This window comes from Cloeon dipterum, chromosome 1 (assembly GCF_949628265.1).
Source record: "Cloeon dipterum chromosome 1, ieCloDipt1.1, whole genome shotgun sequence".
NCBI lineage: Eukaryota > Metazoa > Arthropoda > Insecta > Ephemeroptera > Baetidae > Cloeon > Cloeon dipterum.
In genome coordinates, this window is record NC_088786.1 from 27046879 (window position 1) to 27071155 (window position 24277).

The 24277-nt window shown below is 41.0% G+C and overlaps 3 protein-coding genes and 1 long non-coding RNA gene across 5 annotated transcripts in view; 2 read left to right on the top strand and 2 right to left on the bottom strand.

Annotated features, from left to right (window-relative positions):
- Positions 1-24277, top strand: part of LOC135941576 (uncharacterized) — a 160067-nt gene that overhangs the window by 132494 nt on the left and 3296 nt on the right. The window lies entirely within an intron of this gene.
- Positions 2844-14156, top strand: spel1 (DNA mismatch repair protein spel1). The gene is made up of 16 exons (XM_065486526.1): positions 2844-3064; positions 4225-4274; positions 9081-9210; positions 9271-9407; positions 9461-9568; positions 9626-9793; positions 9908-10285; positions 10513-10718; positions 10763-10989; positions 11043-11224; positions 11276-11411; positions 11588-11809; positions 11971-12295; positions 13468-13690; positions 13760-13846; positions 13904-14156. Exons 1-16 carry the CDS (start codon positions 3031-3033, stop codon positions 14072-14074), a joined length of 2784 nt encoding a protein of 927 aa, XP_065342598.1. The 5' UTR covers positions 2844-3030; the 3' UTR covers positions 14075-14156.
- On the bottom strand, positions 7306-8481 carry LOC135941787 (uncharacterized). Its single transcript, XR_010575013.1, has 2 exons — positions 8183-8481; positions 7306-7703 (listed from the first exon to the last, which is right to left on the bottom strand). It is a non-coding gene; the product is annotated as an uncharacterized LOC135941787 (long non-coding RNA).
- On the bottom strand, positions 14318-23258 carry stx (stuxnet). 2 transcript variants are annotated; one of them, XM_065486773.1, is made up of 6 exons: positions 22949-23258; positions 21647-21734; positions 17820-17876; positions 17082-17492; positions 15768-16032; positions 14318-15473 (listed from the first exon to the last, which is right to left on the bottom strand). In XM_065486773.1, the coding sequence occupies exons 1-6, from the start codon at positions 23134-23136 to the stop codon at positions 15193-15195; spliced, it is 1290 nt and encodes a 429-aa protein (XP_065342845.1). In that variant the 5' UTR covers positions 23137-23258; the 3' UTR covers positions 14318-15192. The 2 variants fall into 2 exon arrangements, with proteins under 2 accessions (XP_065342845.1, XP_065342941.1); XM_065486869.1 differs by having other exon boundaries at positions 14318-15461; positions 22949-23252.

Sequence of the window (24277 nt, forward strand, 5' to 3'; positions counted from 1 at the left end):
TGAGAGTTATTCCACAGTTTTTTTATAGTGAGCCGGCTTGAAAAAATAAATTTAAATTTTAAAGTTTACTTCCCTCATGAAAATTTATTTCACGTATAATTATAGCTTGTTAAATTTGCATCAAAAGTTTCCTTTTTCCTTGTATTCTAGCCAGTTTATAATGAGAGAGACGCAATTTCCAAGAGGAAGGAAAACAATGCCACTATGCTCGTCCGTCGCACACTCATTGGATATTGGTTTGTGAAGCAAAGACCATTAAGCGAACAAGCATGACACCGCAGTAATCTGCATTTTCCCTTTCGTCTGAAAATGCGATATTCAGAAACAGGCCTCCGTGGAGGCGGTAATGAGCGCGTCTTCGAGCAGCAGCCAACATTCCTTGGGGCCCAGAAGCAGATTGTGGGTAAAAACGTCAGGGCGCTTACGCTGACTGATGGGGGCATTGGGCTTGTTAAATCCACCTGCCAAGACACTTGATGCTTAATTGGACCTGCGTGCGCGAGATAAAAAGACGACGGGTTTCGGTCCCTATAGCAATTATTTTGGACAAGATCGATTCTTTTTTACACATCTCGATCTATCAGTGCCATCCGAAATCGAAAAAAATGATGTTGCACTTGCTCTCTGATTGCAAGGGTACACGCTTTGGCGCCCACGCAATCCGCGTTGGATCAAGAGAGTGTTGAACTTTAACGGTCTGCGTCTTGATCTAAATGCTGCTAACTGAGAGACGCGATGCCGTCACGTAGGCGGGCGCTATTTTTATTTTATGTCTCTGTCAGGCGTGATTGTGCGAATGTATATTATGAATGAGCGAAAGGACAATGTTTCAACCTATTTTGTACGAAAATATTTATGTTGGCCTAGTTATCCTTCAAAATGAATTATTATCAATGAGAGTTCGCTTGCGAAATTTTTGTTTGCTTGCCAGAGAAATACGACACCTTACTCCCTCAACTTGAGAGTTTGTAATTGTATATATTAATATCGGCAACCTCTGTGATGCGAAGCGTTTCCCCCGCGGCCGAAGTCACTGTCAATGCCCATGCCCATCTACGCTGCTTTCCTTACTATTTTAGCGATACGACGGCTCCGGCTAAGGCCAAATCCAGTTTCTGCAAAAAGTAGAACTGGTGGGAGATTGAACGATAAATCAGCAGCTGTTTTAACTTCTGCAGCACAAAAATCAGAAATGAAGCATAACACAACAAGGCTTGTCCCACGTCAATCAACAAAATTATTTTAAGACAGTAAACACAGGATTATAAATAAGTGTCCACCATATATCCCCATTTAAAATGTGAACTGCTAAATAACCACGAAGATGATCAAACTATTACTTTGTTTATGAATTACTGATAAGTTACGTGTACTATTAACAATTATTATTTTTTGTCATTTATGCTGTATGTGTTTTTATTTTGTATTAACCAATGATGTGAGGGGAAGAAATTAATATTATTCGTTCAAAAGAATATGGAATCATATTCAATTCAATATAATAGTCACTTTCAGGTTTAGAAATATTACTATAATTAATAGCAATTTTTATCATTTGCGTTTGAGGCATGGATTCTTAGGATAAGAAGCAACTTTTTGAATTTTATACGCAGTTAAATAACACAGGTGCGCATGCACAACGATCATCATTATTCTATATCCCCCAGCATCCGTTGTTTTCACAGGGAGTGTATTGAAACTAAAAGAGGAATGTTGTAATCTGTGTAGATAGAACGAGATTATGATGATGAGTGCTCTTTTGCATTTATGGTGCGGATCACACACGTGAGTGAAGCTCTGCAGAATTTTTCTTTAAACAGAATATGTGATCGTGTCGCAGAAAATCCATGATTATTTTATTTTACTTGCTCCATCTCGTGATGAGAATCTCTTGATGTGCTCTTTGGAAACCTGTTCTGATTTAAAGGAGGTTCAAAATCCATAAAAACTAAACTAAAAACCCGACTCGACACAATCAAGTGCGATTGCAATTATATGTATAGCGTACCTTGTCTCTTGATGAAAAAGAGCAATTAATTGTCCTTATTTAACAATACTTAATAAAGACTATTATTACTGTGCGAAATTTTTTTAAAAGATGTCTCAATCTTTCAATCGTAATTTAAATTTATAACAAAAAAAGCCAATTAAACAGTGAGTTAAATAGCAATTTTTTTTAAAGAAGTTGATCGCTGAATAATCGTTTTATTGCGTTATTTAATTTTCCATTGCCACAACACGCGAACATAGAGCGCCTGAGAAGTTCGCTTCCCGCTGGTCACCACACGAGTTGCAACCTCTAGAGGACGCGGTTATCAGTCTTCTCAATAGATGGAATCCTTCACTACTTGGAGGACAAAAATTAAATGAAGAAAAATGAATCATTATTTTATTATTATACTGTTTTAGTCATTAATGCATGTTGTTGTTTACTTACTATTGCTCGAAGATTGAAGTCGTCGTGACAAAATAGAATCAAATTAAAATGAAAACCTTCATATATCCATCATTATTCTTGTTTGCGAGTCCCGCGCTTCGCGAGTAAATTTAACCACGTGATCATTTTCCCGGCTAAATTTGGTCGGTGTTAGAAACGGAGCTTGAGGTCATTTTGCTTTACTTAGCAACAAACTTTTAAAATATACGAATATCCTGTGAATACCTGTTATTTTTAGGTAGTTGTATCATGAAAATATGAAGTTTTCTTCTTGAACAATGTTAGTCCGAATATAACTATAAAGTATTTATCTTTTGATTTTTTCGTTCTTAAAATAATTCCGCACACCATGATGACATGTAGCAGCTGTGAAAGTTGCCGCCGTTCATCGCTCAATCGCTGCTTCGAGCTTCGAATCCAAATCGCGACTCTCTAGCCTTTGAGATTTTAAGTTTATTTCAGATTTTTCAACGATTTTGACTTGACACGTTGATGTCAACTATTTTGAGTGCAATCAAAACATTTCGTAGTGAAGATTTTGGAGTCGAACATCACTGATTTTTTGAACAACATCGATAACATTAAACTTTACAATGAGTGTTCAGACGTGCCAAGTATTATCAATGGGTAAGAAAAGCTAACTTTTATGTTATTGAAATACACATAAGACTTAAGAAAAAACTTCTTACAAAATTACACAAAATATGTACATACAAATACAAATCCTTCGTCATGAGCTAGAGTTTCATGACAAAACGTATGATAATTCAAGAATCGACAATTCCTTATTCAAGGGCAAAAAATGACCTCAAATTGACTTCGAGAGCGCACGAGTTTGATTTAGTACGATATACCCCAAAAGTCCGTTCCCGGGGCTTAGGGTGGGTTGCATCACCAACTTTGACTTCTGATAAATCTTAAATAATCACAAATTCATCAAATCTGTTCAATAAAAAGCTAAATATTATTATGTACATTTTAAGAACCCTCGATTTTCAGGTTGCTAAGAAACACGTGTTTCGGTCTCTTAATAATTGGAATTTCTCAAAAACACGAAAAACCCTAACCTTTTATGTTATTACCAGGTATAATATGGGGTACATACATACAATTAAGAAATCTCGAATTATTTTAATAATTTCATTTACTAGAGGGTATACAGAAATTTGTAGAAAATTTTGACCTAATTTTAGTGGCCTTGACCTTTGACCTACGTGGTAGGTCACTGTTGGGAAAGTTGTTGGACGTTGAACATTTTAGACACTATTTTTTTTTAATTACCTCAAACCAAAGTTACAACGAATCACTGGAAATTTTGTGTTTTTAAAAAATTGCAAACTTTCATCCCCTGTAGAGCAGGCAATTCTTCTTGGAATTTCGACCTAAAAATTTAATTTATTCTATTTAATTATACAATTTTTTAATCTGTTTGACTTCCACGCTTGTTTTTCCGCTTGTGGGAGTATATTATAGCCATTGTAAATCAGTAGAACCATTTTATTATGGTTTAACAATTTTCCTGTGTATAAAGGAGCAAATTTTCTGAAGCTATAGATATAAGCGATAATACACACGAATTTTAGATTTGGTAATTGTACATTTCAACATTAAATGATTGAACTTCAAGCTTGTAAAGAATGGATGAGGTAGAAATGCTTTCATTTTTCTCCTTAATGAGTTTGGTGAGAAGTTTTCCGACTATTGTACCAGCTGTAAATAGGATTATTCTTTTTATTTAATGATTTTATTTACACCACTAATATAGAAAACAAATTCTCTGTTTGCAGATGCTTCTCAGCAAGCAGCCTTCATGCGCTTCTTCAACACCATGCCTGAGGTGAGTCGTTTACAAAAATGTTGAATCATTGAATTCAATCATATATCATTTCTCATTCGCACAAATTGCTCATGTGAATAGTATTAAAGTTTGCGGCATTGATGCATTTTAATATAAACTCGGTATATTATTACAATAAGCAACGAGAGCACAAGCGTGTTAAAGGCAGGAAGCGTCCATCACGAGAAGTGTCACGTCTTGCTTCTTGACAGATGAGCAACGCTCAAGGAAAACTGAATAATCCAAGTGATGCGTAGATGATACGGCCGAATGTAAATTAAGCGCAATCGACCGACCATTATCTCGTTTAGTGGTCTATCTCCCGCCTGGGTCAGAGGTTGCGAGACTGCTGTGTCTCTTTCTGGCTGATTTTTCTACGTCTCAGCTATTGTCAAAGCTAAAATTACAAAAATATAAAATCGTCTTTAAGTTGGGAAAGTAAGAAAACATCATCATTTCCAATTTATTTAAACTTTTATTTAGCTCATTGATATTTTAACACTCAAATTCTCTTTGCCTGTATAACGCTGTCAATTTTGGGGCTAAATTGTATTTTGCTTAATGCCATTAACACGAAAAGTGATTAATTTCTTGACTCTTTATAAATAAAAAAAACTGAATGAGTTATAATATTTAGGGTATTATTTACCGATACATCAAGAGTTAAATTAGATTACCTAAGATATGCAATAAGTAAATGGCACAAACGTAAAGATTAGTCTGAGATTCCGAGATTTTCACCGAGCCTGTCCCTTACAGTCTTGGCGTCCTCCTTTGCCCTTTCGTATGCGTCACTGGCTCCCTTTTTGATCTTGTCCCAGAAAGAGCCTGCCTTCTCTTGGAAAGTGGTCTCAGGGGTTGTAGTCTCTTCAGATGAGGTGTCACGTCGGCCGCGGTTATTGCTTTGCTTGTCCAGGGCTGAGTTGAAATCGTTCAGGGACTGTTTGGTCAGCCATTCGGGCGTCTGCTGGCTCTTGCTTTTGCCCCAGAAACACGCTTCAGCGGTGCACACAAGCAATACCGCGATTAAAAGCAAAGTTGCTGTCTTCATTCTGTTGAAAACAGAATTTGAAGGTTATCAATTCAATTGCTTCTATATATATTTTAGACTTTTTGTTACATGCTTCGATAAAATTTAAAAAGTCTTATCTCAAAGTGAATACCCGCATTTTTCATAAAAACAACCTCATTAAGTTAAATTGAATTTCTTGGGATAGAGCACAATTAATTTTGTTTAGAACCGTCCATTTATTCAGAATTTTTTATGGCGCCCTGACATTAGTTAAATTTGTTAATATTGCAGCTGAAATTTTTAACAGAAAAATACACTCATTATTATATGCAAGAAGTGTTTAATTATAAAGTTCAATTAACCGAGTATATAATTTTAGCCTAAATATACCTATTAAAAAATTGTGATATTTTATCTTAGTTCTTGTTAATTATGCACACCTTTCCAGAAAGCTATTTTCTTTTCCTTATTTATTTCGTTCGATCGTTATAAACGAACAATTTCTTGAGCTGGTTGAGACTACTAGGAAAATTGTTCAAGATTTAATTAGTACAGCTGTCAAACAAGTTTTCAGGTTGGTAATGATTGCACCAGTCGTTTCACTCTGTTTATTTGCATTTTAACTACTCGAAACTAATTTGGAGAGCACACATCGTTTGTTGCCCGAATCCTTTAAATGAATGCTCAGCGAGTAACAACAAAAGAAAAGATGCCACCTTTCGGTTGTTTTAGTATACCTTTACACAAGTGATCACTCACTGATGGGAGGCGAACTGTGAAGGTCATGCGGGACATTTCGTTTTTTTTGTGTTCATGAATAAATGTAGGAAAATAGCCTTTTTGTGATTTAGCAAATGGAAATGATTAGGACGTGAATCATGTTTTTGCGGAAAACAAGTAATAGCTTAAATAAGGTGGGGGATAGTCTTGTCAGTCTTAAAAGCATCTGCTTGCTTCTCCTCCATTTATCTGCTGTCATTATCATGTTTTCGAGCTCAGAAAAAAGTAGACAACGGGAGGTTAAAGTTTGGTAATACCCAATAAATTCTTGAAATTGAAGGAAATATTTTTGTTTAAAAATGTGTTACAAGGAAAAAAGTTAAAAAAATCCTGTGCTATAAATACTGAATTTATTCCAGCTTGAATTTCCCCAGCCAGATTTTTCAACAGACGTCATAAGGAAATATCGGATGTTAAATTGTAAAATGTGTTCTCTAATATGGCTTTACTGCGCGCTCAAGTGAGCCGTCAAGGCCTTTAGCGCCTGGAAAGTTGCGTTTCCAAGTGAGTCTTAATTAGCCTCTTATCCCCGAAAGCCAAATTGCAAATAATTGTCTGTCTGGTTGGCATTCGATTGGAAACAAGCGGATGAGATTTCGACTCAAAATTCCAACGCTAACAGATATGGGAGTCTGAATTCGAGCAAAAATCTGTTGATCCAGGTCATTAGGTCGACAGTTGAAAATGACTGACGTTTACTCACTTTGCTATAGCTGCGTACGGCTCTGCTTGCCTCTCCACACTGACTTTTGCACGTCTTTGAAAACAACTCTGCGCAGAGCACAAGACCTTTGACTCCCTCCCGTCCTTTTATCGAATTCCAACATAAACAAAACGCCTTTGTTCGGCCGGCGTTCATTTTCCCAATCTGGTGATTCCTTAATTGAAAAGAATCTTTAGTCAGGAATTTAACTGGAAACTTAATTACATTTTAAAGCAAATAAGGTCATTCAGTGAACTGCGAGCATGTAAACTTGCTGTTTCCAGATGTAGTTGAATCGCAAAGCATGCGAAACAGGAATATCACCCATAGAGGCCCCTTCAAATTAGGAATGGGAGCCTGTAAGTGGTATAGTTTGAATGAACCTGCCATCGTCTATCCATAGTAAAACTAGCGTTTGAACGTGACAATTCATGACAATTCTCGCAATAAATTTGGCTTCAGTATAGTTCTTTGATACAAGACTAAAAAACTTAAATTGGTTATGCTAGGGTAGATTCAATCTTAAATTAAAATAGTTTTGTGGTGCATAAAATTATTTTTTATTATTTAATAAAGTGCAAAAATATACGATACATACAAGATTATTTGATTTGAAAGAAGCAAAGCTATAAACTAAATGTATAATTTTGGCTCTATATTCTCTGATGAGCGCAAGCAAGTTTTACAATCCTAGATTCTCTTGGACGCGATCAGCGAGTTTTTTCGCGTCGTCCGTTGCCTTGTTGAAAGTTTTCTTTACTGAGTTGCTGAATCGGTCCCACAATGAGGGAGGCTCGGTGGTCACTGCGTCGAGAATGGATTCGCCAATATCGGACAGCTTGTCCCCAACGTCCGAAGGGGCAGGAGCGGCCTGCACGAAGCTCGCCACCAGGGCAACCAGCACCACCAAAAAGATCAATTTGAGCTTCATTTCCTAGAAAAAAATAATTAGTCTCGTTAGTGGTCATATTTTTTCCTTTCGCTTATTTGATTGAATGAATTATGCTGCTTGGTGTTGCATTTTAATGAGTCTCGCCTACTTTTCACACAGGGCGCAGTGAGGAATGAAAATTTGATGGCCTTCTGGTTAGCAACAAAGCCTACTTTGCATAATTAAGTCAGATACATTTCTTCACGTAAGAAAAGAAATAATTAGTTATAGCTGCGATTAAAGTTTAACCTCTGTTTTAGTAACCTTCTTATTTCTATATTAAAGAAAAATATGGTTCCAATACTGCAGCTTACAATCTATTTTGCGATATTTGCTGTGGTTTAACGCACTGTAAAGTTTAATCAAAAAATGTATATTTCAGTATTTTTCTAGAACGAGCAAATAAATCATGCGAGTAAAATACAACAATGGCTATCGCTGTTATCTTGAATTAATTGGAATTAAAAAAAATCAAAACTTACTCTACAGTTTAGTCTAACTTTGCAGAGACTCAAATGCTTCGTGCAGTGGATGAAACTGTACTGCGAGACTTTTCAGTTTTCCTGAGCTATAGCTTAGCAGTTGCAAGGCGAAAATAATGGGCCCCTCTTGGTTACTCCAACGAACCCCTCCTAAAGCTAAAGCTAGCTCGCGGTCCTATGGCGGTCGAAAGCGCCGCCTAAGCTATACCTCCCGCTGGATTTGCTATACCCAGCGTGTACGCAGTGCACTTTGTTTTGAGCGGGTCATATTTCCACATAGCACTAAGCAAAACACCAATGCGTTTTTGCATCAAAAGAGCCTGTTCCTTGCACTTTTGTTTTTCTCGCTGCATGCTTACTAATTTTGCAAAAGAAACGTGTCAAGGATATTTGGTTGTTTTATAAGATCACTAATCTTGTGCAGGTGTGTTCGTTGGAACTGGTGTCGCGGGAATAGATTATTCTTTGACAGTTGCTCTACATTAATTATAACATATAGGGCAGGTCGCTTTTATAATGTCGCAATTTGACAGTTTTGTATCGCAGAAACCTAAGTTGCAGGGAATTTAATTGACCGCAGAGCAACACCAGGCAACAAAAAATGCGACGGGACGACCACCGCGTGCCTAACGACTCGCGCATAGTTTAAGTCGGGAAATAAGCTGATGGTGCATCATTATTTTACATGCAAGGTCGAATGCAACGTGCGCATGCAAACAAATTAGCTTCCTTTACTACGGTGCTTTTCCGACAAGGATAATTTCCTCTCTGTTGCACCATTTGCTAACTCTCAATAATGTAAAATTTTGGCCAAATTTAATGATAGCGTTGAGCACCTTGAACTCAATGAGAAAAAAAAACTGGTCGTTAACTGCGTTGTTTCCTTTTTTTATTACAGAAATCGGCGTGCACTGTGCGCATTTTCAACCGAAATGAGTATTACACCCTCCATGGAGCGGATGCGTCGCTTGCGGCCAAAGAAATTTTCAAGTCTACCTCATCTGTCAAGCACATGACTTGCGGACAGAGTGAGGAAATTCAATAGTTAAGCTAATGTTAGTGAAAATATGATGTTAACATTTACGCAGATCAATTGGAGTATGTCATTCTAAACCAGAACCACTATGAAGCCTTGCTGAGGACTTTGCTTCTGAATAAAACCTACAGAGTTGAGGTGTACTGCAGCCCAAACAATTCGAGCAACAACTGGACTATTGAATACAAGGTTTGATTATGTTTGATTTTTTGTAATTTTTAAACAACCTTTTTCATTTTCAGGCGTCCCCTGGCAATCTCTACCAGTTTGAAGACTTGCTGTTCAACACCAAATCAGAGCTTCAATCAGGAATTGCTGCTATCAAAATTGCTGGAGATGGAAAAAGCAAGGTTTGACGTGAATCAAACATGATGGCCTTGAAATAAATGGGGCACTATCGTGTGCAGATTGTGGGTGTTGGATTCGTGGAGAGCAGCAACAGCAAAATGAGGGTCGCTCAGTTCCCTGATCTGGACAACTTGAGTAATATGGAATGCGTCATCCAGCAATTGGCCCCTCGGGAGCTACTCGTATCGTCAGGAATGGATGATAAAGACATCTCGGCCATCAAACAGGTCCTAAATTTTCTTTTAATATTTAACATCGTAATGAAATCATAAGATTGTTGAAAAAATATATATTTAGTAAAAAGGGATCACTATAATTGCTCATATTTTGTCCTTCTATAGTTTGCAGAGCACTGTGGCATGTTGGTTACAATCCGACCAAAGAACACCTTCAAATCTGACGACGCTTTTGTACAAGACATGGGTCGTCTTCTGCGCCTCAAACCAGGACAGTCGGACAACGTGGCTGCCCTTCCCGAGATGAAGCTGACCACAGCAACTCAAGCCCTCTCAGCATGCATCAACTTCCTTGAGTTGGTCAGCGATAATGGCAACTTCAAGCAGTTTGAAATTTCGGAATACAGCAGCGAGCTGTTTGTAAGGATTGACGTCCAAACAGTCCGTGCCATCAACCTAAAGCCTGGCGTTGGAACTTCTGGTCTGGGCAAACCTCACGAGTCGATTGTTGGCCTGCTTGGACAGGCAGTCTGCACTCCTCATGTACGAATTTTTTATCAATCCAATACTAAATTAACGAATGGCTTCATTCTTGACTTAAGTGTAAAATTGCAAAATATGTGTTGCACCTTTTTCAAGTTGACAGCTCTTAATTCCATTCCTTTGCTGCACTTTAACTGCAAAAACCAGAAGGAAGATGAGTTTATTTTCTGTTTGCGTTATTATAATATTTTCTCCACGAATTCCACCAACTTTATTTACTCTTTAAGGGGCAACGCTTGCTGCTGAAGTGGCTCCAGCAGCCATTGAGAAACATTGCTCCTCTGCAAGAGCGCCTTGACTGCGTGGAGGCCCTGAACTCTGATCTTGCTGCTATGGACAGCCTTTCGAAAGACTACCTGAAAGGCATTCCCGACTTGCAGTACCTGGCCAGGAAAATTCACAGGAAAAAGGCCAACTTGCAGGACCTCTACAGGTTTGAAAGCTTTGCTGGAACGATATATTAAATCTGGTTTGCAGAATTTATCAGGGCGTGCGGAGGCTGTCAGGAGTGGTTTCGCTGTTGGAGGGGCTGTCAAACTCAGAAAAGGTGCTGTCTTCAGTCAAAGCTCTGCTACTTGAGCCACTCAAAGAGAAAAACGCAGACATGGCCAATTATGTTGAAATGGTTGAGCAGACGCTAGACATTGATCTTGCGTCGCAGGGAGAGTTCCTGATTCGACAAGAGTTTGATGACAACCTCAAAGGCATAGTCCCAATCTGTGCACAAGCTTATTAGTTTAACCCTCTGGTTTTGCAGAAATCCAAAGTCGCAGGTCTGAAATGAAAGAGGAAATGGAAAGTGCTTTGTTCAGTGCAAGCAGGGAGCTGGATCTGGAAGCAAACAAGAGTATGAAGCTGGAATACACTGCTCAACACGGGTACTTTTATCGTATCACTTTGAAGGACGAAAAAATCCTAAGAGGAAACAAAAAGTTCACGGTAAAGTTTCTTTCAACTACATTAAATAAAAATAACAAACAATAATTTTAGATCATTGACACCAATAAAGCTGGCATTCGTTTCACAAACCAAAAGCTGCGCGGACTCAATGAAAATTATCAAGAAGCCAGTGAGGAGTACCAAAAAACTCAACAGGAGATTGTGCAGGGCGTAGTTGATGTTGCTGGTAAGCTTGAGGGGAGGTTAATTCCTTTTTTTTCTATCAAATTGATCAAAACAATCGACATATTTAGGAAAATGAAAGTTTCTTGTGGTTCATAAATACAAATGAAAGGTAGAATATGTAAATGTCAACTCAATCTCATTTATCTTCCAGCATTTAAACCCCTAAAAACTTTTCAGCAACATATAGTGACACCATCAATGCTCTTGGTGATGTTCTGGCCACAATCGATGTGCTGAACAGCTTTGCAGTTGCTGCTTCAAGCAGCAGCGAGCCCTATTGTAGACCTCTGCTGCATCCTCCTGGCTCTGGGGTGCTAAAATTCAAGCAGCTGAGGCATCCATGCTTGGAAAGACAGAATGGAGTTGACTATGTCGCAAATGATGCAGTATTTGACCAAGGTTGGCATTATTATTAGAAGATCTCTATTTTAACGAATTACAAATCTAAAGTTTTTTTAAAATCTTTAAATTCAGCTCAGTATATTTCGGGAGAAGAAATTTGCTTTTGTGTCATGTGAAGTGGAATTTTTTAACTGCAACTTCATAATTGCTTCCTCCAGAAAAAGAGCGACTGGTTATTCTGACTGGCCCAAACATGGGCGGAAAATCAACCTACATTCGCAGCGTAGCCGCCGCTGTGGTGATGGCCCAGCTGGGTGCGTTTGTGCCTGCTGCAGAGGCTGCCCTCAGCTTGGTGGACAGCGTGCTTGTGCGAATTGGCGCCGGTGACAGCATGGCCCTAGGCGTGTCGACTTTCATGGCCGAGATGCTGGAGACCAGCACGATCCTTAAGGCAGCAACCAACCGATCGCTGGTCATCATCGATGAGCTGGGAAGAGGCACATCCACCTACGATGGATTTGGCCTCGCATGGGCTATTTCTGAGTAAGTTCTGTCATAAGATCCTCTCAAAATACTAAAAAAATATTGAACAATGTAACTTTTAAAATCTATAGGCTTTTTATAATTGCTTAAATGTGATCGGAGGTGTCCTGTCTAAATCCTCGTCAATTCTCTTTGTGTACTAAATGCGGGTTTCATTTCCCTGGCACTTGATGAAATATATAAAAAAAGATAAATTCGCTAGCTCCGTTGTTGAAGTGTCTTAGGGTCAACCCAGAGAAGTCGATGTGTAGACTTTGATTTTATGGTTTTTATAACATCTCATGCATAGAAGGCAATTCAAACAAAAGTAATTGCGATAACCATATAGTATCTCCAAAGTTCACTATAGTACATGGTATGGTAGTTTCGTTCCATTATTATCGATTGAATAAAAAAGCTGTTCAAATTGACCAGCCCGTTGGCTCGCATTGTTAAGGCACTCTCTGGAGTGTCAAAGCAATGGGAGGTATTTAGCAATTCGGAGATCTAATACTGGCTACCCAATGTCCGAGATGGCAAAAAGTGTTTAGTTTAGTGACTCGAATTGCTCAAATTGCTCAACGGGCTGGGAGGCGCACCGGCGCCGACTCGCTACTTGCTGGTTTGCACCTTTCCAGAATGCGTGATTTGGCTTCACGGGACGAATGTCTAGCGTTTCAATGCAGTCCTCGGTGCGGAGGCAAGTGGCCCTTGAGTGGGCTGGGTCCCTGTGCAGCCCGGTGCGCCCATGTTATCCTTTCGCGGTGTTAATGGGACCCGGGTTTCAGCATTCGTGCTAGTGCAGTGCGCGCCCTTCCCGGTCCTCGGACAGGGATAAAAAGAGCAAAAAAAAAAATTAATTTGATAATATCAGATTAGTTGCGTTTGTGTATAAGCTGCCCCCTGACAATGAGTTGCACATATGTTGTAGATCTACTTTACAGGCTGGAAAGATGTTTTTTGGTTGGAAAGATCTCTGTTTTTTGACAAACCCGTGTTGCCAGAACTCGCCTGTTATGACCTGAATTTCCAACTTTCAACCCTGACCAAATTATTCACCAGGATGGTTTTGTTACAATGGATCTAGTAGCCAAATTTGATCAAATATTCTGGAGTAATTGCTACGAAATTACGTGAACTTCTATTTCAGACCTTTTAATTAGTACTCATATAATCTCAATGGCTGATTTCAGAAACATTGCTAAAGATGTAGGCTGCTTTTGCTTGTTCGCCACGCACTTCCACGAGTTGACCGCCCTTGCGCACCAAGTTCCGGGGGTTGTGAACAGACATGTTGTGGCCAAGACTTCTGAGGGAGTACTTACTTTGATGTACCGCATTAAGGATGGACCCTGCGATCAGAGTTTTGGCCTCCATGTTGCCCAAATGACTGAATTCCCTGAGCAGGTTCTGCAGGTACACTTTACATTACTGTCTTTCTTTCAAAGCAGCACAATTTGTTAAAATATGTGATTGTATGTGTAGAGAGCTGCTGAGAAGCAAAAACAGTTGGAGCTGCTCCACAAGTGGGTGCCATCAGAATTTTTGACGCAAGAGGATGAAGACAAAAAGGTTAGTGTCAAGAGTATTGATTACCTCAGATTGAAGGTCGATTCTCTGATATTTTAGAAAGGTGAAGAGTTGGTTGAAGAATTTTTGGAAAATGTCAAGGCCTTGGATTTGGACGACCCAGAGGTGCTGTGCAGAAAGTTAGAAGAACTGCAGCAGAAAATAAGTTCCAGTGACAATGATTTCCTCAAGACCTTAGTTGATTCGTTTGTTCCTATGCAATCTTCATAAGTTGTGCCATTCCAAATCCAGACCAGAGTACTATGAGCATTTATGTAAATGTTAAATAAATCTTTTGATTTCAAGGAAATTATTTATATAATCTCTGATTCATAGTTAATATTCTCCCCGGTATCCTAAAAACGAGGTCATCAAATATTCGCTTCATTCTCTGTGAAGAACATGAAAACCACAAACTCCAGATACAATACAGGATTATTTGGTACTAGGTAATTAACATAAGAAAAAGTGCTATTTTTCAGTATTTAAGAACTATCGGATTTAATATGAGAAAACGCACAATCAACCAAACAACCAGCCAATTTATAACAAAGTTCACCCAGTCAGCTCTCACAATAAAGGTTTCAATCATTTAAACTAATCGTAGCGTAGATAATGGAGCACTTTTTGCAAATCCAAAGAGCGAACATTGTTGGACAATGATAATCATCATAAAGAGGAGGGCCTGAATTTTTAAAAGCTCCTCTGATCCATGTCTATCCTTATTCTAAATATAAGACAACTGAACTCTTTGCACAATTTACATTTGTTGCCAGCAGGCAGCCAGTCGACAGACTCCATTTCGTTTTCTAAATTATTAAATTTGTGTAATCGGATTTCTTTTTGAACTCAGCCACAGATATAGTAATAATAATTACATTGTTTCAATAGTGGGCAGCAGCACTGGGCCTGCGATGTTTGCGCCTTTAAGGGGCAACGACTACTGTACAAGGCTGGCGAAAAGAACAGAGTGAGAGAGAGGGCGACATATTTAGAAGCGCCGCAAAAACCGCGGCAGGTCATCACACAACCCCTACCTTAACTTACATAATATATACAATTGGTGGGCGGGTAGGTAAGGAAAGCAGTATCAAGAAGAACAACATCTTTGGCGCCGTTCGTGACACACGGGTCACTGAACAAAAAACGATGGGCCGGAAAGCGGAGGGAGGAGGGGTGGGAGGAGAGACGCGCAGTGCTGCTACCGGGGCGCTCGGACAGACGACAGAGATAGAGTCTGGCGACTACGACACACACTCTCAGCCCGTCCGGAATTTGCACATTCGGGACGGGCGCGATCACTAAACAAAAAGTTCTGCGAGACGCTGAGATGGCGAGTCGCGGCGTCCTCAGGCGAGCACCGCCTCTGGCGCGTGCAGCTCCTCGCTAGTCTCCATGGCGTCCGACTCGGACGAGGAAGCGGAGGCGGCAATCGAGGCGGTGCACGCTTGCTGCTGAGGGCTGCTGGGGGCTGATGCCACCTCCGGCGACGGGGTCCACGGGCCATAAGGTGCTGAGCGAGCCTCGCGTCTCGCCCGCCGCCGCGCCTGACGCTCCTCCATGATCACTCGCAGCCGGTCCATTTTACACCTGGTCGCCAGGTTCTCTGCGTTTTTCGCTACGTCATGCCCTAGAGAAGTTAATATCAGCGATTTTTTTAACGAGGCACAGTTTAAAGGAGAGAGTGATTTTTAAAGCAAAAATGTTAAAATTCAGTATCTTTTTAAGTTAAGTTGGTGTATGATATATATCATTTCCTTCAGTGCAATTCGTTTAATTTTTAACAAACTATAAATCTCGCGTGGATTGTTTAATTTTCTAAAATTTTAGTCTTCAAACAGATTAGAAGATTTGAAAAGAGGGTTAACTTTATCCACTCATTATTAAATGGGGCAAACCAAAATTTTCATAAGTGGATACTCACGTTCTGGAGTATGCGTTTCTTGATTTGAATTGTCCGAATTTTGGACTTGCGCAGAAGCAGCCGCGTGCCTTCTTGACACACCCCGATACTGGGGTGTCGCACAGAGAAGGTCGTTTAGAATGTGAATTATAGTCGAGATGTCCCTCTTCGGTCTTCCGAACTTATCCTGAAGGGCAGGATTCAGTGTACCAGAAAATGTGCCGGAATAGACACCTTTGCCGTGGTGGTGCATACTTTCTATGATGGCTCCCTGTCTCTTTTTCTCCTGGAAAAATAAATATTTTTTCATTAGTTCTACAATTCTATTTTCAAATGCAAAATTTGAAAATTTGAATTTTACTTTGAGAAGAATATCACTTAAGAATTAATTTTTCAGGGACATTTTATTTTACGAGGTGAAAACGCAAGACCATAAATATCAATGCGTACCGCATTGCATCATTTTCCTTTCATGATCGGATGCTTGGCCATTTTGTGGGTCTCGATTTTTATTTCATCGTTTTCACTTTCCTTTATGTAAGGAATTCAGCAGCAGTTGTGTGTTGGAGGACGTCGGGTTGAGAGAGGAGGGGCGGCGTTGCCACTTGGGCTTGGGTCACTCACCCAAGCACTCCAAGCGCCCGGCTAAATTATTTTCCTCGGAACACCTTCATGTGAAATCACCATATTTACAGCGGCACGTTCGAAACCCTCAAAGCAAGAGGAGACCGATCGAGACAAAATTTAGCAGCCGGCATCAAAACGATCCGACAAAATGGTGCAGCGAGCCAATAAAAATTTACTTGGGAACAGCATCCAACGCTTGTATTAATGGAATGCTGAAGGTCAACAAACATTCTGGTTGGCTCCCCCTTTCCTCCATCGCTTTGTCCGGGAATTTCGTTAGGTTACTTTAAGTACATATATTTTCCGGTAAAGGTTATCATTCGAAGAAAATTTAATGCCTTCCTTGTCACATCAATCAGAGTTAAGCTAAATTTACTCGCAATTACAAAATACATTCTGAGCCCCTTAAAATATTATTTAAAAAATAATAGCGTGAATGAACCAACAAAATTAAGATTTTTTATCACGATTTTTGTTGCTTAGTATGACTCCCTTGTGCAAGCTTGTTATATCAAAATTCTATTGTCCAATTACAAAATTAAAACGTGTCCTTGTTTACTGACAATAGGGAATTTATTACTTCATATTAAGACATCATTTTTCTCAATTTTTCTTACCTGTAATTTTTGACATATCCTATATAGGAAAACTTCTACCAAACTGAACAAAATATTCTCAAAGTAATGAAACCATGCAAAACATATTTACCTCGTCACTGGTAGATGATGGTGTCGTTGAGGAGGACGAGGTGGTGGAGGACGACGAGGAAGTGACAGTGGTAGAAGTAGTGGTTGTGGATCTGGAGGTGAGAACTTCGGATGAGAGCTGTTTGAGAGTCTTGGTGAGGTTGCGCGAGGCTTCAGCGAGGGCCCGTGTGTCAAGGATGTGCCCCGTCTTCTGCGGACGCGGCTCGCAGCAGCAGTCCTTGCGGGTGGGAGAGACAACCGCCACCGCTGGAGACTCGCGGCTGCGTTTGACGCCTGAGGAAGAGGACGAAGAAGACGAACTGCGGCTTGAGGAAGGGGTCACGGTGGAGAGTTGCAATTGTATCAACATCATGTGATCACCAAGCCTCATTGTCAGGTTCAGTGGAGCTTTGCCGGACAAGAAGTCGTGCACCTGAGTGGAAGCAAAGTACCACATCAGAAACAATTCGAAAAACTTTTCAGTGCAAAATGCGTATCAATATATTGGGGCAATTATTTAATCTATAATATTTTCTACTCATTTGCAGGTAAAAATTTAGTCGAACAAATAGTATAAAAATTCAATGAATTCCAAAATTTATTGAAGTTCGGGCAATAAAAAACCAGCAAGTTTATTCCAAATAATTTTTAAGGCAGAATAAAGGGAGGTCACCAGACTTCTGAAAGGGAGGAATACAAGCAAAAAATAACAGACGCATCCATGGGGGAAGGGGTTTCACACAATGGAATTTCAATTTACCTGCGAGTCGCTGAGACTTTCCAATGCTTGCATCACACTCTGCTCCGGCCGTTGTGCCTGCAATCAAAGAAGAAGGAGACGGCTGATTTAGTGCGGACAAGATGTTCGGAATAAGGGTGCAGACGAAAATGGGGGGAAGAAAAGAATTCAAGGCTGCCAGCTTTTGTCGGAGGCATTTCTTACGACCAGCTGGCCCCGAGGAGCTTTTTTTGGTTCAAATATTCTTTTCGTTCTTCACAGGAAGTCGTGGGCGCGACAATTTCTCTTAGTGACTTGATATATTTTTCATTTTCACTCCGTGGGAATTGTACAACATCGCGGTAGACCCTGATTTTTTGTACCTTTGTGGAATTTTCTGCAGGAGTACGAAGCAAGCGGCTTTTTCTACTTCCTAAACGGCACCTTTAACCTACGACTTTTCTCGTTTCTCCGATTGACCCACGCAGTACGTTTCAAAATTAAACGAACTCTGTTATAATTGCCAAGCCAGGGGAGCGTGTGGGCTCGAGGAAAGAAAAGAATTGAAAATTAATACGAAACTACATGCCAGGACGTGGAACAAATATAAAGGTATGCTGCTTTTTCAATTTTATTAGTTTTTCAGCTATTTGAGCGTAGGGAATGAACAGTTCAGTGAGACCGCTAGGCACCTGGCAAGCGTGCCGATGAACACTTCTTTCTTTAGTCGCGCCACTCTCTCAGCTCTCAGAGCCGCCTGCTCTCGCGGTTCGCTTGCTCGCTCGCTCTCCAGCAGATGCATTATGTATATAACGGACGAACTGCGGCACTTCGTGGGAAAGTAAACTGATTTTCTATCAAATTACTCAACTCGCACTTCAAAATGCGGCACACGCGAAAATCACCAGATTTTTCGTTGGCTTTCTCCAAAATATAAAAAAAGGATTTTATTTTACTAATCCCAACAATAATGAAATTATCTTAATTTTGATTCATCGAAGCCAAGACAATGAGAACGAGATCTTGTTCTGGAGATATTGAGTATTTTTGCACGAAAAGCGTATACGATATGGAAATTCAAGACGGGAAATTAATCGGGAATGGGTGCCAGCTGGCCCGCTAGACAACGTAGCGAGAGAAGACGTGCTTTGGAATGGCGAAACGAACAGCAAGCGCAGGCACTCTCGGCTCGCAACTTGCGAAATTCTATTCGAAACCACGATCCTTATTGTAGGAGACGGACAGCTGACGAGAAACACTCGAGGCATTTAATCAAAGAAGGGCTCTCGATTAAGGAAGTTCAGATATAACTGCCAACACTTCGATTTGGCGGAAATTTCTCACGCATTGTTATCGCCTGTATCGTTTTGCATGGCGGTTTGTTAACGGGAGGCCTGCGTGGAAAAGATAAACTGTGGAAACCACCATGCAAAACCCCAGGTGGTTGCAGCGGACGGACCGTTGCGAGTAGTGCGTTAGGACGCTATTTAATCCCGCTCACAACTGTTTTAAGGATGCCTTATTGATACTCCGCAGGGCCTCTCTCTTTCCATTTTCCCTTGAAAGTCCACTTTTATGGCCGCGAATGTGCTTTTCAGCCACACTGCGGTCTAAATTCGCAGCTGTATTTTGCCGAGATATCAACTCTTTTTGGCAACCATGCTAAAAATATACGTTCTTGTGAATTAAATCGATCCATCCAAGCAAATAGATTTGCTTTGAATGTTGTTTTCCACTTTTTTCAGCATGACGACAGTCGAAGTAATATCAAAGCATGCCATAGAATCTTATTTGTGTTCAGAATCCAAGTCGTGGGAAGCATCAAAAAGGTCGACCTAGGTCTCTTCAAGGGGATGATGATGATTTATTTCTAGGACGGTGATTTTTTCGGCGATGGGGGAATAAAAGTGACGTGACGCGCGGCACTGCTTGTAACTGTAGGGGCTGCAGTGTAACTGAAAATCACACGCTCGGCTCCCCCCGCGATCCTTCATTTCGTAGCGGATATTCCATAGAGCAGAGAAATATAAAACGTTTAGGGTCAAATCTTTTTACAATGGGCCCTTAGTAGCTTTTGTGTCGGCCAAATGTGTTGCTACCTTCTGCATCAACACATGCAGGGATGAAGAATAAGAAGAATCTCCACAACGAAAAATACCTTTAGAACACCTGTTTTTTAAAAGATCGCTTTCGGCCGATTTTCGTCGTCTCAGTGTTGGTCGACGCGGTCGGTCGGCGTTTTTCATGAGAAACGGATTTTTCTGTTCTGTAGATGCAGGCAAGTGGCTTGTGTCTTCAGAGGCAGCAGCCGCCGTAGCCGAGTGACCTACTAAGCAAGTAAGACGGCTAGCGGGACATCTCGGCTGCTGCTCCTCCAAAATCGTAATTGCCGCAAAGGATTCGCAAAAAGCTCTTGTTGAAACGTTACAGGTTTACCGATTCCCGATTTGCACCGTAAAAAAGGCCGTTTCACGCGGCGGTCCCAACCGTGCCGCAGATCTTTAACGAGAGCCGGCAATAAGGCCGTTTCCATGCCTCGAGCAGGCCTATCGCGTAGTTTTTTTTCTATCAAACGGAACGGATTCTTTTAACTTTCAGTAAACAATATATTTTTGTCAACAGCTTTCATGTTATTATGCAATAGTTTATGTAGACCATCCAATATTGGCCCAATTGAAAATAATACCGAAGCTCGATTGCCCTCTTCTTTGCATAACTTACTTGTAAGTCAAATAGCTTATAGACACAACTCAGCTGAAATATCGGAATTTGTTTGTGTCTGCGCTTGTTTAGATTTTCGCAAGAAGCGAGCTGAGGCAAATCATCGTAACCTACTCTTTGCAACGAACGAGGCAAGCATAACACACAATTATGCAACAGACTAACTTCATCGCGCCGAGTATTTTAAACTAAGGCTGGGCCGAACAATCCACGCGGCGACTTTGGACGCACACGGGGAGTGCAAAATGTCTCTGTGGAAATGTTGAGAATGGAAAACAGAATTCCTCCGATCGCAACGGCCATTTCCATGCCGATTCGTCGCCACTTTGCAATACTTGGCAATGGTCGAGAGCCGTGGCGAGGCAGGAGAGCGCTTGGCATCATGTTTCTCCTTTCCAAGCGTTGGCTAAAGAGGGAAAAGGTGCGACATTTTTCTCGCTGCCTCGCATTTCAAGCGACTTTGCCCTTCGACTTTCCACTTGAAAACAACAGGCCTCGATTCTAGCTGCTCTAAGGATTCCTTGCAAAATATAAAAATAAAAAATCAACTAGATAGATATTCTGATTATAATTGTGAGCCCACAGAAATAATTTCCTGAAAGACTCAAAGCCTAATGAAAATCAGAAAATACCGATTTCAATTTTCCAAAAATTTAACTTATATCCACTAAAAAGCCACTAGCAAAAATTATTTTTATTTGGTATTATCTTTAAATTAATTTTGTTTTACGCTTAGGCTAAAAATAACAACACGTGCCTCTTGCAATAGATACTCTTTTCTTTTGTTGTTGCTGCTGCAACTTTTGGAAAGGAGTTATTACAACAACCATTACTAAACTCAGGTAGAATACCCTTTTATGAAGAAAACCTCCCCCACTGACGCACCGCAAATTTTTAAAATAAACCCATTCCATACCACAACAAAAAGCCTGACCCTTCTTTTCATACGAAATGTGTCAAGCCGTGCGCACAATATCAATAAATATATCTGTCTCATTCTCAATGGGCCCTAAGAATAACAAAATACAAACTGCCCCAAAGGGACACAAGCGTGAACGCGTGTCTCTAAGGCAAGGCACGTGCCTCACAGGATGGAAAGGGGAATAGGGACATTTAAAAATTAAATAAAAATCGAAATGTGCTCTTACCATGAGTCCACTCTCACAATTCGGCAGCAGGGTCAGTCGGCTGCCATGGGCCAGTTGGTTATCCTCTAGAGTACCGTCCCGCAGTTGCCTGAAACAACATCACCGCAAGTTAGCTGTGGAGGACAAAACCGACGTGTGCTTGTTTGTTTGTTGTTTTCGCACATTGGGAGCGTGATGAAATGGGAAAAAACCACCGACAGCCTACTTCACTCTGTTAACTGTGCTGCTGATACAAGTTGTTATTTCAGTTTCAGTTCGATTGAAAATTAGAAGATAACGGAAAGGTGACGACGAATTGCGCCGATTTGAGCCACACGACGCAACTTTGGTTTTTGGACGTTGAAAACAAACGTGAATCACGCTTCTTGCGCATAATTGCTTAAAACGCCACTAGCAGCAGTTTCCTGGTGGTGACGCCCAAGGTATACAAATCTTCCCTGTGTTCGCGGCAGGCTCGGCTTCTGCAGAAAACCAAGTTTCCGGTCTGCGAGTATATTGATTAGAATGAAAAGCTGATAGACCAAGTTTTGCTTTCTCTCCATCAATGAGGTTGTCAGGGTGTTTGCTTTGACGACCGCAGGGTAGGTTCAAATAATGAGAGCAATTAACGGGACAAACGGAACAAATTGAAAACAAAGGAAAATCAATTTAACGGATTGAACAGTGGCTATATCTTGATGGGGTAATAAATTTTAGGCTAGTAAGAGAGCGTCTTATCGCACCACCACGGCAGAAGTGTACCTTTCAATGCATATCAGGTCGCGGCACCAAAGCTCGACCGCGACGGGGACAAAATGGGGGCTTTGAAAACCCACACCCAATGGCAGGAGCTTTTTTCCGACTTCATGTTACCAAGCGTTTCTCACTTTTTCTCTCCTCCCTGTTCCGATTGAATGGAGAGAGCACGACACAGAGTTGAGACCGAGACGTGCCCGGATGCAAAACGCCCATTTGCACCGAGCATCCCACCGCGAGAAAATTGGAAAATCAGACCGTCGTGCCTTCTCCGGGAGGGCATACTAGACCAAGAAGCGCAATTTAAATGCCCATGCCCGCAGAGCGAGTGCAGGCCAGGCCAAACGAACCCGTTTTTCGTTCGTCACGACCGACTTGCGCCATTTACGTGTGTTCATACATGCGATATAGACACACACGCCCGTCGCCCGTTTGGCGGAACAGCATCGCTAGCAAGGCTAATCGATAAAAAGACCCCGAGTTGGTGCGGGCCGGACGCGGGGGATCCGGGTTTCTGCAGACCAAAAGGCTCGGGGGGCAAAATGGCGTCCGAGAGGAGCTTTGTACCTGTCCCTGTAGAGCAGGCATATGCGATCCTTCGACAACTTCAGCCGTTTGCTAATGCGCTTCTTGAGGGACTCAACCGACTCGCTTGGACACACTGACACCTCTAGCTGGCCGCCGGTTGTCGGGTGCACCACTAGCATCATCTTGGAAGAATCTCGGGGGCTGCACCCGCAACCGTCGCCCTCCATTGGCCCCAGCTTATCCTGGCCCCGACGTCTCACAAATCCTACTCTCGCACGAGCTACAACGGCTGTCGACAGCCTCTATTGCACTGACTCCACTTCGCCTCTTGCCACTGTGCCTCGGCTGGCTGCGTTATCGCCCCTTGCAATAACTGGTGTAGTTGGATTGCAGGCGCAAGAGTGGGGTGGCGTGCGGCTATCGACATAGCAAGAGCGGAGAGTGATCCTCTCTGCTATTTCCACTGCATGACTTTTTACTTGGACGATCCTGAAATAATTTACTTAATTTTAGCTGAACATTAATAAATTGCATAAAATAATGTTGCTATGGTTTTGATTCGTATCATGGCACTCAAAGCTATATAATATATTATAATACTCACGCTTTCCACTCACTGTACACTTCTCGGTGTTTTGGGAACAATCAATGGGCCCTATCCTACCGAGTGCGAGTCCTCCTTTCCATATTTGATATGCTATAACATAATAAACCTTTAATGCATAATAGGAAAAAGACATCCAAAAGTTTTCCAATTCAATATAATATTTGTTACATAGAAATTTGGTAACAAGTGTAAGTAAACAAATTTCAGTTTAATGCGTAAGAAGGCCTAGAGTTATAGTTTACCTCACAACGTTGGTTGCGAACGAAACCCTGCTCCCTTACGCCTCCACTTTTACCATTTTTTTGGCGTTAACATTTTTGGCAACGAGGATGAAGCCTGGTTTTAATTATATTCAACATTTTTGGAAGATTCCGCATATTATGAAAGAAACGAACTTCAACCTCGTTGCTCAATCCACGAATTTGTAATGATGGTTATTACAATTTATCATGCAATAGGGTAATAGTATGACGCCGAAACTGGTCCCCTAAACTTTACCTCCCCTTAAGTGTCACTCCCCCTTTCCCCAGCTCCCTCTATGCATAATGAAATCAAATATATACAGCTGCTGTTACACACCTCCAAAAGGTAAAAACTGTTACCTCTGCACGTCATACTGAGTGTTAGTGCTTCACCTCCTCCAGAGTCCGCGCTGAAAAGAGCCCCGAACCGCCACCGAACCCAATCATGAGAAGGTCCACGATGAAAACTTTCAAAGACTTGGGTTAACCTGATAATGATATTATAATTTTCATTAGGAT

What these genes read in the sequence shown, in the direction of transcription:
- stx (XM_065486773.1), bottom strand. Translation starts at nt 23,136, where the DNA reads ATGGAGGGCGACGGTTGCGGGTGCAGCCCCCGAGATTCTTCCAAGATG. An exon ending in ATTGTGAGAGTGGACTCATG is followed by an intron (nt 17,877 to 21,646) that starts GTAAGAGCACAT and finishes CTTTGATTGCAG; the next exon opens with GCACAACGGCCGGAGCAGAG. An exon ending in AGAAACGCATACTCCAGAAC is followed by an intron (nt 15,474 to 15,767) that starts GTGAGTATCCAC and finishes TAACTTCTCTAG; the next exon opens with GGCATGACGTAGCGAAAAAC.
- spel1 (XM_065486526.1), top strand. Translation starts at nt 3,031, where the DNA reads ATGAGTGTTCAGACGTGCCAAGTATTATCAATGG. An exon ending in AGGCAGTCTGCACTCCTCAT is followed by an intron (nt 10,286 to 10,512) that starts GTACGAATTTTT and finishes TTACTCTTTAAG; the next exon opens with GGGCAACGCTTGCTGCTGAA. An exon ending in TCCCTGAGCAGGTTCTGCAG is followed by an intron (nt 13,691 to 13,759) that starts GTACACTTTACA and finishes TTGTATGTGTAG; the next exon opens with AGAGCTGCTGAGAAGCAAAA.